This window comes from Anolis sagrei, chromosome 5 (assembly GCF_037176765.1).
Source record: "Anolis sagrei isolate rAnoSag1 chromosome 5, rAnoSag1.mat, whole genome shotgun sequence".
NCBI lineage: Eukaryota > Metazoa > Chordata > Lepidosauria > Squamata > Dactyloidae > Anolis > Anolis sagrei.
In genome coordinates, this window is record NC_090025.1 from 151,494,892 (window position 1) to 151,508,723 (window position 13,832).

General features: G+C 41.9%; 1 protein-coding gene across 2 annotated transcripts in view; it reads right to left on the reverse strand.

Annotated features, from left to right (window-relative positions):
* Positions 1-5,204, reverse strand: part of RASSF9 (Ras association domain family member 9) — a 39,004-nt gene extending 33,800 nt beyond the window's left edge. The window contains exon 1 of one of the 2 annotated variants that reach the window (XM_060777368.2): positions 5,017-5,204. In XM_060777368.2, the coding sequence (XP_060633351.2) occupies positions 5,017-5,063 (47 nt within the window). In that variant the 5' untranslated portion in view covers positions 5,064-5,204. Of the gene's footprint in view, positions 1-2,589; positions 3,066-5,016 lie in introns of those variants that run through there. The other variant, XM_060777369.2, reaches the window with a different exon arrangement.
* Between the last annotated feature and the right edge of the window lie 8,628 nt (positions 5,205-13,832).

The window sequence follows — 13,832 nt, forward strand, 5'->3', positions numbered from 1 at the left end:
CACTTCTGTTGATTTCAAATGAACATGTATGAGATTTTGTACACACCTAGCCATAACAACACACAAGCAGTGTTTATATTTAAGTCCAAAACTGGGAACAGGGAGTCAGAAATGTCTACTTCCTATCCAATAGCTCAAAGATACCAATTAAAAGTTTGACAGGCAGACCCTGCTCAGGGCAAGATTTCAATTAGATTGGCAAAGACAGAAAGTGCAAGACAATAAGCCCTATCTCATTGCATCATTTCAGATGCACAATATCCTCTTGCCGTCTCCATTGGCAGCCCTTGAATGATGAGACACAGATCTCTACCAGGAACAAACTTACACAATTGCCCCTCTGGTTCCAGTACTGTAATGCAATGAAGGGTGTCTTTGTCTGTGTTGCTGCCCTCTGTTATTGTGCCAGTACTTGCTCTCCACTATTCACCACAATGAGACAGCAAAAACAAAACAAACCCATTAGAAAGTTGAGGACTGATACTCCTTTCCCAGAAAAACAGGTGGTACATTTTGCCATCTTGCTTATTTCAAACTACACACATATATACATAACTCCAGAAAAAGTTCTTAAAACTGCTTTTCCAACTTCTCTGTTTTCTTTTCTCTCCAGCATTCGGTTCCAGAAAAGCAATCAGGAGTAAGCCTTTGAAACTTGATGTTTACGCATATTCACCCAGAAATAAATGTCATGGTGTCCCATGAGGCTTCATCCCAGGTAACTGTCATAAGATGATCAGAGCTCACTTTCTGCCTTTTGAATATCCACAGAAAAACATTTGAAATAATTATTTTGTCTTCAGCCACATTTCTGAACACACATTCTTATTGCTACGTGCCTCTACTACTGAAAAGAGTAACCAGCAATTCCATTATTTTACTTTCACCATTGACCTTATTCACTCATTATCACTTATAAATGTAAATGTAGCTCTGAAAGAACTCAAAACAGATTAATGTATTGACAAAGGCTTTCATGGCCAGAATCACTGGGTTGTTGTGAGTTTTCCAGACGATATGGCAATGTTCCAGAAGCATTCTCTCCTGACTTTTCACCCACATCTGTGGCAGGCATCCTCAGAGGTTGTAAAGTCTGATGTATTGTCAAAGGCTTATATATCTATGGAATGCTCAGGGTAGGATATATAAACCCAATTGTCCTAGTTCCAACAGACCTCGCAACCTCTGAGGATGCTTGCCACAGATGCAAGCGAAACGTCAGGAGAGAATGCTTCTACAACATGGCCATATAACCCGAAAAACCTACAACAACCCATTGAGAGGTCTGTTGGAAACGAGGTAAGAAACAATCAGGGACAGCTAATCACCTCCCAACAAAGGATTTCCCCAAGCAGTAATCAGCCAGGCCTTGAAGCTGCAAGGCCATTAAATGCTAATCAAGGTGGTCAGTTGAAATATTCACATCTAGCTCCAACAGAAAAGAGTTCTTTGTCCCACGCTGGTCATTCCAGATATATAAACCCAATTTTCCTAGTTCCAACAGACCTCACAACCTCTGAGGATGATTGCCATAGATGCAGGCGAAATGTCAGGAGAGAATGCTTCTATAACATGGCCATATAGCCCGAAAAACCTACAACAACCCGTTGTGAAGTTTGTTGGAAACTAGATAAGAAACAATCAGGGCCAGCTAATCACCTCCCAGCAAAGGATTCCCCAAGCAGTAATCAGCCAGACCTTGAAGCTGCAAGGCCATTAAATGCTAATCAAGGTGGTCGATTGCAACATTCACACCTGCCTCAAACAGACAAGAATTCTTTTTCCCACCCTGGATATTCCACAGATATATGAACCCCATTTTCTTAGTTTCCAACACACCTCACAATCTGTGTGAATGCCTGCCATAGATGCAGGCGAAACGTCAGGAGAGAATGCTTCTAGAACATGGCCATACAGCCCAGAAAACGCACAACAACCCTTAAAACAGATTTCCAGTACCCAAGTGTAGAGGGAGGGAAATAAGCAGAGCCACAAGAAAACAAACACAGATTCAGATTGGGAAGCGAAAGACTTCATAGTAAAAGTGCAGGAACCAAACACACCTCTAGTCAAAATGGCAACAGAAGAGTTTGTGAGACCACAAACCAAAGTACCCCAACTTTATCTGCCCATCCACTGTTAAGTCACTGCCATTTCCAAGGCAACATCTAAACTATCAGGTTACATCTCAGCTACTTCCACTTCAGACTGTAAAGCCACACCAGCAGTTGAAAATAATCACAGATCCCAAGCATGCATTTCCCTCCCCTGAGAATATTTGGCAAAGGAAGAGTAGGAGCAAGCCTGATTATCTGGGCGATGAGGGCAAAAGACCCCCTGGAAGTGAGTGGGAAGGAAAAGAAAGACCTTGCATTACAATCCTCTATTATCCGAAAGGGAAGTTACACTTTTGTTGTTGTTGTCCTGTCGGATAGGAACTTAGCGACAGAATTCAAAACAACAGAAGACTTCTCTCCCTCCAGGAGAACAGACCAGAATGCAAAGTAGCTTTCAACTTTTGCAGATGAACTCATTAAAATACACACACAAACATCCACGCGCCTTTCCCTCTGAGTTTAGCAAACTTACAGTGAAAAGTTGCCTGGGGAAAAAGCGAAGTTTGATCCTTGACAAGTTTCAGACAAACTTCAGGAAAGTTGAGACGGGAAGGGATTGATCCTGCCAGTGAAGTCCGCTCGGCTTCCCTTTCCCTTCGGAAAACACCCTCTTCCAATCCACTCTTCCAAACTGCCTCGCGCAGGAACTTGGCATGTATTTCCCTTTCGGAAGAGGGGCGCTGCAACACTGGTGGCTAGGGATCTCCCACTCGGGATGGTGTCATGGCATTATGGGATCATGAGAGATGTAGTTTGATGAGGCACCAGGCACTCCTTAGCAGAGAAGGCGGAGGAACTTGTAAAACTGCAACTCCCACGTTTCCACGGCACTTAAAAGTGGAGTCAAACTGCATTCATTCTACAGTGTAGCTGCTTCCCATGAACGCCCGGCTGAATCCAGTCTCCAGAATGTTTTGAAAAGCACAGTAGCATTGGGTTGTTGTGAGTTTTCTGGGCTGTATGGCAAAGTTCCAGAAGCATTCTCTCCTGACGTTTCGCCCACATCTATGGCAGGCATCCTCAGAGGCTGAGAGGTCTGTTGGATCTCAACACAGTAGAGAGAGAAAAATCCACCTAAAATCCGGTTTCTGCTTCCTGCAGAATTCTGGGGTTTGTAGTTTCGGGAGGAGCCTTCAATAGGAGGCAGAAATCGGATTTTAAGTGGACTTTTTTTTAGTGTGGTTTGTCCAGGGTAGGGGAAAAAAACTCTTGTCTGAACAAAATTGGGCTACCAGTATTAAAAAATTCTAAAACCAGAACAGTAAATAAAGAGTAAGACTCAAAAAGGGGGGGAATTCCAGACAAGAATCAATCAGGGCCAGCTAACACCTCTCAACAAAGGATTGCCCCAGGCAGCAACCAGCCAGGCCTTGAAACTGCAGGCCATTCAATGCTAATCAAGGTGGCCAATTCCAACACTCACATATACCTCAAGCAGACAAAGAGGTCTTTCCCGTATCCTGGACATTCCACTTACTTAGTTTCTTACAGACCCCTCAATCTCTGAGGATGCCTGCCAAAGTCCACTTAAAATCTGGTTTCTGCCTCCTGCAGAATTCTGGGGTTTGTAGTTTAGGGAGGAGTCTAAGTTTCCCACTGAAGCGTCAACCTCTGAGAATGCCTGCCATAGATGCTTGTCAATGTTGCAATTGGCTACCTTGATTAGCATTTAATGGCCTTGCAGCTTCAAGGTCTAGCTGCCTACTGCCTGGGGAATCCTTTGTTTTTCTTTTCTTTTCTTTTTCTTTTCTTTGTTTTATTTATTTTCTTTCATTTTTCATTATGTTATTTTGTACTGTTTATTTTACTTGATTGGTTTATTTATTTTTATTGTAATGTTATTTGGTTGTTTCTATTTTATGCTGCTGTAATGTATCGCTGGGCTTGGCCTCATGTAAGCTGGGGAGATGATGGTGGGGTATTAATAATAATAATAATAATAATAATAATAATAATTTGTTGGGAGGTGATTAGTTGGCCCTGATTGTTTCTTGCCTGGGTTTCCCCTGCTGTTTGCATGTTGCTGAGGATGCCTGCCATAGGTGCAAGCGAAACGTCAGGAGAGAATGCTTCTGGAGCATGGCTATAACAGCCTGGAAAACTCACAACAACTCAGTGATTCTAGCCATGAAAATCTGCACAACACAATAGCATTATTTGGCGGAGTGGAGTAGGAAGAAAGAAAAGGAAAGCTTTCTCCCTGGATGCATATTCATTAATGAAGTCTAACCCCACTTGAACTGCCATGGCTCAATGCTATGGAATCCTGGGAGTTGTAGTACTCTTTGGCAAGGAAGGTTAAAAACCTTGTACTACCAGGATCAGACAGCACTGAGCCATGGCAGTTCAAATGCTGCCAAACTGCATTCATTCTATAGTGTAGCTCAGGCATGGGGAAATTTTGGACCTCTAGGTGTTTTGGACTCCAACTCCCACCATTCCTAACAGCCTCAGGCCCTTTCCTTTTCCCCCTCAGCCGCTTAAGCGGCTGAGGGGGAAAAGGAAGGGGCCTGAGGCTGTTAGGAATGGTGGGAGTTGGAGTCCAAAACACCTAGAGGGTCCAAGTTTACCCTTGCCTGGTGCAAATGCACGCTTTCCTGAAGGAGCAGAGCCAGAAGAAAGAGAAGGAAAGTTCTCTCTTTCTGGAACAAGAGAGGGAAACGAGGCACCCCGGCTCTTGATCAGCTCCTAGGCATCTTCTTCAAGTTCAATGTCAATGTTGATCAATAATCTATTCGGCGTCTTGTTGGAACCAGGGAGGGACGGCCTCCTCTCTCCCTCTCCCTCTCTCTCTCTCTCTCTCTGCAGAGAACCGGAGTTCAGTGGATCACGTGAAAATGAAACCTACCCGCAGGTATCTCCCCAGTTCAGACCTCCCACGTCTCAGGCGCACCTTTACCTGTTTTTGTGGCGGGTCTTCAAGAGGTTCCTTCCGAAGGGAGCCATGGCCGGACCCGAAGAGAGGCGGACGGCATCCACCCGCGTCTCCCTGGGGCAGCCTCCTCCGCCCGCCGCACTTTCCGCCTGTTAATAGTCACCCAGCGTCGAAGTTGTGCAACCCGTTGCTAACTTTGAACTCCTGCCTCCTCGCTGGGGCTCTCTGTTTTGTTATTTTGGAGGCCTGCCCAGTTCCAGCCTTGGAGGAAGGAAGCCTTTAGGAACCGAGGGAGGGGGATTCCAAGGCAGTGCAGATACAATCATAGGGGAGAAGAAATGCTAGAACCATTACACTACCTAACAAACTTTGAAAAGTTTCCTGTTTCTAGTTTGAAAGAGTTATTTCCTGTTTAATTGGGCTGTACTCACTTTGAAAGCAGTTGTTATACTCCAGACATTTTGTGGCTGCCACAAACTAGGTTGAATTGATGTATTGTCTAAGGCTTTCATGACTGGAATCACTGGTTTTTTCTTGTAGGTTTTTTGGGCTATATATCCATGTTCTAGAAGCATTTTCTCCTGACATTTCGCCTGCATCTATGGCAAGCACCTCAGAGGTTGTGAGACTGAATTGGTTTAGACCACACATTGACAAACTTTGGCTCTCCTTTTAGGAATTGTGGGAGTTGAAGTCCAAAACACCCAATGCCTGGTTTAGACTCAACGACTGTGTTTCTCAACCTTCCTAATACCACGACCCCTTAATACAGTTCCTCTAGTTGTGGTGACCCCAACCATAAAATTAGTTTTGTTGCTACTTCCTAACTGTAATTTTCGTACTGTTATGATATGCAGGATGTATTTTCATAATGTAAATATCTCATATGCAGGATGCTTTATTTATGCATTGAATGTTTGCCATTGTTATGTTGGAATCCACCCTGAGTCCCCTCAGGAAGATAGGGTGGAATTATTATTATTATTATTATTATTATTATTATTATTATTATTTGAAACACAACAAGATGAGTCCACAGCAGACACTTTGCTGGCTGTTGTATTGGATCACAAGTTGGACACTTCCCAAGTGTCTAGGACTGTGTGATGTATTGGCGAATGATGCGTGCAGATCCAAGTAAGGTGGCCTTCTGCAGCTGGCAGATGGTAATCTTGTCAGCGCCAATTGTGTTTAAGTGCAGGCCAAGGTCTTTAAGCACTGCACCCAGTGTGCCGATCACTACTGGGACCACCTTGACTGGCTTGTGCCAGAGTCTTTGCAGTTCGATCTTTAAATCCTCATATCATGTCAGCTTTTCCAGTTGTTTCTCTTCAATCCGGCTGTCACCTGGGATTGCGACATCGACAATCCACACTTTGTACATGATTGTGAGGTCAGGAGTATTTTGCTCCAAAACTCTATCTGTCTGAATTCGGAAGTCCCAGAGTAGCTTGAGGTGTTCATTCTCTGTAACTTTTTCCGGTTTGTGATCCCACCAGTTCTTTGTTGCAGGCAGATGGTATTTCTGGCACGGGTTCCATTGAATCATCTGAGCAAAGGTGTTATGCCTCTGCTTGTAGTCTGTGCGATCTTCTTGCAGCAGCTGAGGATGTGATCTATTGTTTCATCTGCTTCCTTGCAGAGTCTATATTTGGGATCTGTCATCAACTTTTCAGTTCTGGCTTTGATGGCATTGGTTCTAATGGCTTGTTCTTGGGCTGCCAGAATCAGGCCCTCTGTCTCCTTTTTCAGAGTTCCATTTGTGAGCCACAGCCATGTTTTTTCTTTGTCAATTTGGTTCTCAATTTTTCCCAGGAACTGTCTATGCAGAGCCTTCTTTTGCCATTTTTGTCTTCTGCTCTGGATTGTGTTTTTACGGTATTCACTCTTTGTGTTTTACACTTGAAACAGTTTACTACTATTGACTTTCCTCAATGTTGGTTATTGATTGCCTTTCACATAATCTGCCAGTGCATGTTTCTCCATCATCATCATCATTATCATCATCATTGTTATTATTTTCGTTCACTGGGCCAAATTTGGCAAAAATACCCAATATGGCCAAATTTGAATATTGGTGGGGTTGGGGAAGGGGGGGAATTGATTTTGTCACTTAGGAGATGTAGTTGCTGGGATTTATAGTTAACCTTCAATCAAAGACCATTCTGAACTCCACCAATGATGGAATTGAACCAAAACTTGGCACACAGAACTCCCATGTCCAACAGAAAATACTGGAAGGGTTTGGTGGGCATTAACCTTGAGTTTTAGAGTTGTAGTTCACCTACCTCCAGAGAGCACTGTGGACTCAAACAATAATAGATCTGAACCAAACTTGGCACGAATACTCAATATGCCCAAATGTGAACACTGGTGGAGTTTGGAGAAAATAGACCTTGACATTTGGAGTTGTAGTTGCTGGGATTTATAGTTCACCTACATTCAAAGAGCATTCTGATACCCACCAATGATACAATTGGGCCAAACCTCCCACACACAATCTCCATGACCAACAGAAAATACTGTGTTTTCTGATAGTCTTTGGTGACCCCGTGACACCCCTTCACAACCCCCCAGGCCCAGGGTTTTTTGCCCCCCAGGTTGAGAAACACTGACTTACTTTGAAAGTAGTAGTTATACTCCAGAAACTTTTTTTTTGGTGACAGTCACAAACTACATTATGTTGAATGTATTGTCGAAGGCTTTCATGGCTGGAATCACTGGGTTCCCTCCTGGGCACACAGAAAACTGGGCAACTTGGAAGGCCCTGAACAGACTGCTCTCTGGCACTACAAGATGCAGAGCCATCCTTCAGAAGTGGGGCCACAAAGTGGAATCCATGACATGCGAGTGTGGAGAAGAGCAAACCATAGACCACATACTGCAATGCAATCTGAGCCCTGCCACATGCACCTTCTTATAGCAACACCAGAGGCACTCCAAGTGGTCAGCTACTGCTCAAAGGACATTTAACAGAATGCCAAGTTTGCAAATTTTGTGGGTTTTTTTTTTTTAAAAAATACAATACAACTGTTTGGTTCGCTCCTGACACAATAAATAAAATTCATCAAATTGCCATGGCTCAATGCTGTGCAATCCTGGGACTTGAAGTTTGGTGAGGCACCAGCATTCTTTGGCAAAGAAGACTCACGACCTTGTAAAAACTACAAATCCCATGATTCCATAGTATTGAACCAAGGCAATTGATGTGGATTCGTTCTACAACATAGATGAACCTCAAGGTTTTCCTTTCAATTGTTGGATGACTTGGTGTTCTAACACTTTTGTTTTAAGAAGGAATTCTTAACAATCAGCAAGTGTAGTGCAAATACTTGGGGGGCAGGGTTCAGAGTTTTGGAAATTGAAGTGCACATTAGATTTGTTGGCACATTAGACTCAAGTAAATATGGGTATTTTGGTGGGTAAATGGGATTTTTTTTTCCAGAATTAAAAACTGTAACAGGTGTGTACCTTTTGGAGGAGAACTCCCTGTATCAAACACATGTAAGTAGGTGAGGGAACAAGAATATCATTGTTCTAAACTGTTTCACTCAACTTTCTTACCTGTTCCCCTCCAATAATAGCAAAGTCAGCATGGTGTAGTCATTTGAATGTGGGACTATGGGCCTTTCCTTTATTTATTTATTTATTTATTTATTTATTTATTTATTTATCCATCCTATTTATACTCTGCCTTTCTCTACCCCAAGAGGGACTCAAGGTGGCTTACATATGGCAGTTATCCAATACCTTAAACACATTCAACATTAAGCTTAAAATCCATTGAATTAAAATTACGTAATACATATTAAAATTTAAAAAAATATATTCAATATTAAAATCACACCATCCAAAAATCTTAGTGTGTATCCCAGGATCTGATCCCAGGTTTTCTGCATTAAACTGGATTATATGAGTCCTTACCACCAGGTAATCTAGGATAAACAGAAAACCTGAGAGCAGATCCTGGGATATAGGGTCTGTTTGGAAGGGTCTTATAACTCTGCTGAACAGGTCTTGAATGGCTGCTCAGCCAGGAAAACCACTGGTTGGACCTTGGGCAAATCACACTCTCTCAGCCTGAGAGGAAGACCAAATCTTGTCAAGATAAGAAAACCCATGGTATAAGTTGGAAACAACATGAAGAGACACAACCACAATGAAATGACCAACAGAGAGGATGAACTAGAGAGCATTCATTGTGAGTTTAACAAGCAAGGTCATTCTTAATCTGCTCTTCAAGTTTATGGGTACCACTAGCAATCCTTGTTTTGTTTTCTAAGGCAGAGTTGTAAATATGAATCTATCTTCTTGGTGCAGCAATGTCAGCCAAGCCACAATGTTCATGTAGTATCAAAGTTGTAGGCCATAATGTATGGGTTGATCCAGGAGAAGGAAGGTGAGATAGATGCAAGCAAGTCACTACAGGGAAAAAACTATCCTTGGGGCAAATTGCAACACTACATTGTAGACAGCTAACTTTGGAGTTTAGCTGAGAAATTCACACAATGTGAGAATGTGAGAGGATTAGAATAAATGGTCCAAAGATTGGCAGTGTTCAAGGGACCACCTCCTTGTATCAATTTATTAATTATGACATTGAGTGTTTGGCTTTTTGTGTTGTAAACCACTCTGAGTCCCCTCGGTGAGAGAGGGTGGTCTATAAATAAAGTTCTATTAATATTATTATTATTATTATTATTATTATTATTATTAGATACATAACAAGATTAGTACACAACAAACAAGATTACTATGCTGGCTTTTGTATTTGATCACACATCAGACACTTCCCAAATTTCTAGGACTGTGTGATGTATCGACAAATAATGCGTGCAGATCTGAGTAAGGTGACTTTCTGCAGCTGGCAGATGGTAATTTTGTCAGTGCCGATTGTGTTTAAGTGCAGGCCAAGGTCTTAGGCATGGTACCCAGTGTGCTGATCACCACTGGGACCACCTTGACTGGCTTGTGCCAGAGTCTTTGCAGTTCAATCTTTAAATTTATTTATTTATTTACTGTATTTGTATACCGCCCCTCTCAGACCTCAGGTGATTCAAGGTGGCTTACAAGGCCAAATTCAGTGTGGCAAAGCATAAATACAATTTTAGAAACTAACATACATAAAATCATAACAACAGCAATAAAACATAAGTCATTGATAAATCCTTATTAAAACATTGTCCAGTCCCATCGTATAGTTGTTCCATTGTCCTATGTCCGCTATTTCGCATTTGGAAATGCTTCCTCAAAAAGCCATGTCTTGAGTTTTTTTCTGAAATATTAAAAGGGAAGAAGCTGATCTGATATCCCTAGGGAGGGTGTTCCACAGCCGAGGGGCCACCACCGAGAAGGCCCTGTCTCTTGTCCCCGCCAGACGTACTTGTGACAAAGTATCACAAGTACGTAAATCCTCGTATCGTGTTAGCTTTACCAGTTGTTTCTCTTCAGTACTGCTGTTGTCTTGGATTGCAACATCAACAATCCATACTTGGTTTTTTAACACGATTACTACTACTACTACTACTACTACTACTACTACAGTGAAGACATCTGCCCTTGCACTTTGCTATTCTGCTACTGAGTATGCATGCCCAGTGTGGAACACATCTCACCATGCTAAAACAGTAGATGTAGCTCTTAATGAGAATGCCATGTTATCACAGGATGTCTACCCCCTTCACCACTGGAGAAATTATACTGTTTAGTTGGTATTGCACCACCTGATATCTGCCAGGAAGTAGCAGCCAATAATGAAAGGACCAAAGCAGTGGCATCTACGGCCCATCCCCTGTTCGGATATCAGCCAGCATGCCAACACTTTAAATCAAGAAATAGCTTTCTAAGATCTACAGAGATACTTGCAGGAACACCTAAGCAAGTGGGAATCCAAAAGTGGCAGGCTAAAACTTGGAACTGCAAGCCATGGCTGATTCCAAATGAGAGACTCCCCCTGGGCACACAGAAGATTGGGTGACTTGGAAGGTGCTGAACAGACTGCGCTCTGGCACCACAAGATGCAGAGCCAACCTTAAGAAACGGGGCCACAAAGTGGAGTCCATGGCATGTGAGTGTGAAGAAGAGCAAAGCACAGACTGCTTACTACAATACAGTCTGAGCCCTGCCACATGTACAATGGAGGACCTTCTTTCAGCAACACCAAAGGCACTTCAAGGGGTCAGCTACTGGTCAAAGGACATTTAGCACAATGCCAAGGTTTTAAAGTTTGTGTTTTTTTTAAAACTGTACCCTCGGTTTGCTACTGATAAATATTATCATGATCATCATCATCAAGTACTAATATTAAGATAACAATGGTCTTGAAGTCCTCCAGGAGAAATTGGGGGAGGGGCTGCAAGAAGTCCTACAAACTTACTTGGAAGTAAGCATCACTTTTGTATGGACATTATGGTTGAAAGTCTTCACATTGAAAGTTTTTCAGTGTTAATGAATGAGACAAATAATTTGGTATGCCTTGCATGTTGATTAATGCCAATCAACCTGCCAATGTTAAAACCTCCCTTAAAAGTATTTCCATGGTCCCTACATGTTAATCCACATACTGAATACCTTAAAACAAAGTAATTTTATTTGTGAACTCTAACCCATTTTATCAGACACCCTTGATATGTTTAGACCAAACCAGGCTTCTTAGTACACATTTTAGCAGGCTTATATCTAAGTCCTTCTGAACTGAGTGGATCTGCTCTCTAGTAAGTATGTTAAAGATTGCAGTATAAAAGCTGCATAGAGATAGTAGTATCGGTATGGATAGTTAAATCTTATGTGTTTCTCCCTGGAAGCAATGCAGTGATATCTAGATTTAGGAAATAATACATGAGATTTCAAACTTAATTAAAATGCAGATTGCACCATAGGTTGGTGTGAGAAGACATGATTGAGCATTTTCTCTTTGAAATTATAAAAACCAACTTCAATACCATCTTAACTAGTGATGGCAACATTTCAGACAAAATATAGGGCTGTGGTTCTTAATATAATTACTGTTCTTCTCCTGTATGCTAGGTTGGTCAGACAGGGCTTGCTTAGTAGTGATGCCTGGATGGAGGAATGCCATCCCAAGGGTGGTGGGACTTATTCCATTCCATTAAAGTTTCTGGCAACCAGACAAGGTTGCACTGTTTATATGACCTTTTCATCTTTACAACCAGTGTTGGCTAAAGAGACAATTTGAATTGTGTGTGTGTTTTATGGAACGTTCTTATATGTTTGTCTCTATTTTGCAATGACTTGGGGTTTCTGGAGGGCCGAGAGGTGATAAACTAATATTTTAATAAATTATTGTAGGTGGTCAAGAACTATTTTTAAGGTTGCAGGACTCCATATTGGCAAACCAGTCATTATTAATTTTGATTTCTTGCAGGTGTGTTTTTATAAAACAATGACAACACAATTCATTACATTTTAAAGCAATTACAATTACCATCAGCATTAAAATTAAATGTGGTAACAATCTCAGTATCATTCATTAAAACCATTCCGATTGATAATCCATCTACACAGGAAGGGGGCAATTTGTTTCAGGGCAAAGGCTCAACTTAGGGCCCTTCTCCACAGCACCTAAAATGTGGAAGTTACTGAGTTAAAAGGTGGGGGGGGGGGGGAGGTGGCGGCTAAATGACACTAGTACTAAATTTGTGCTGATTTGCTGTAACAGGCAAAAAAAATGTGTTAAAAAGGGCCAGTCATATCCCGATTCAGGCCAGAAAATGTGCATATTCTTATCATTGTATATCCCTGGACTCACGAAAAACATGTGATTTTCTTCCTTCACCCTGTGGAGATTGCTCCAGCACACTTGTGCTTTTAAAAAAGCCCAAAACTGCTGATGAGCTGATTGGGCTGTGAAATGGACAAACAGCTGGTTTAAAGGAAGCACAAACAGAGAGCAATTAGAACTTTCTGAAACTATTTTAAACTTTATAATATTAAACAGAGCTTGAATTAACAATTGAGAAAGTGAGACAGATCTGGTGGAAGTTTATTTTTTTAAAAAAAGATACAGGGTGAGGCAGCATAACTTCCTTTTTTAAAATGTGCGCCATTCAGTCGGTTGAAGACGTAGCGGAACGCTAGTGGTCTCATTCGAGAGGCGGGAGGATAAAGTTTTGTCCTGACACAGTTCAGTCGCCATCATGCATTGGAACAGTGAGGAGTGTGCGTTTGCCGTTGAGGCCTACTTTTCGAGCAGATTTGGAGTGGCTGGCCCGCTCTCCAGATTTGGCCCCTTGTGATTTTTTAATATGGGGATTTTTGAAATTGCATGTTTATGTGAACCATCCAAGGAACCTACAAGATTTGAAGACCAACATCCAGGAAGAAATTGCCAACATAATGCCTGTTATGTTGGCAAGAGTCATGACAAATGCCAGAAATCAGTTTACTCAGTGAATGGAGAATGGGAGATGTCACCTACATAATTTGATCTTCAAAACTACGTAAAACAAAACTTTAGGTATGTGCCTACATTATAAAAAAAAAATATTCTGATTCATACAATGGGTTTTATTAAGTTTTGAAAAAAAGAAGTTATGCTGCCTCACCCTGTACCTGTTATGCCCTGGACCTCACATGTGCACATACAAATCTGCTTATATTTATATTAAGATATTTACATGTGTGCATATATTATCCAGCGCATAACAGAGTGAATTTTTTAAAACCACCTTCCACTAGATGTCACCCATCTGCCCTCCATCTTGTTCCAATACAGAGGAAGCCTGTGAGGATGGCAGGGAACCCAATCCCGGGACTGACAGTCTGTTTGGGGACCTGCAGTCAGGCCCCAGGATTTTTAACCCCACCCCACCCCCATTTAA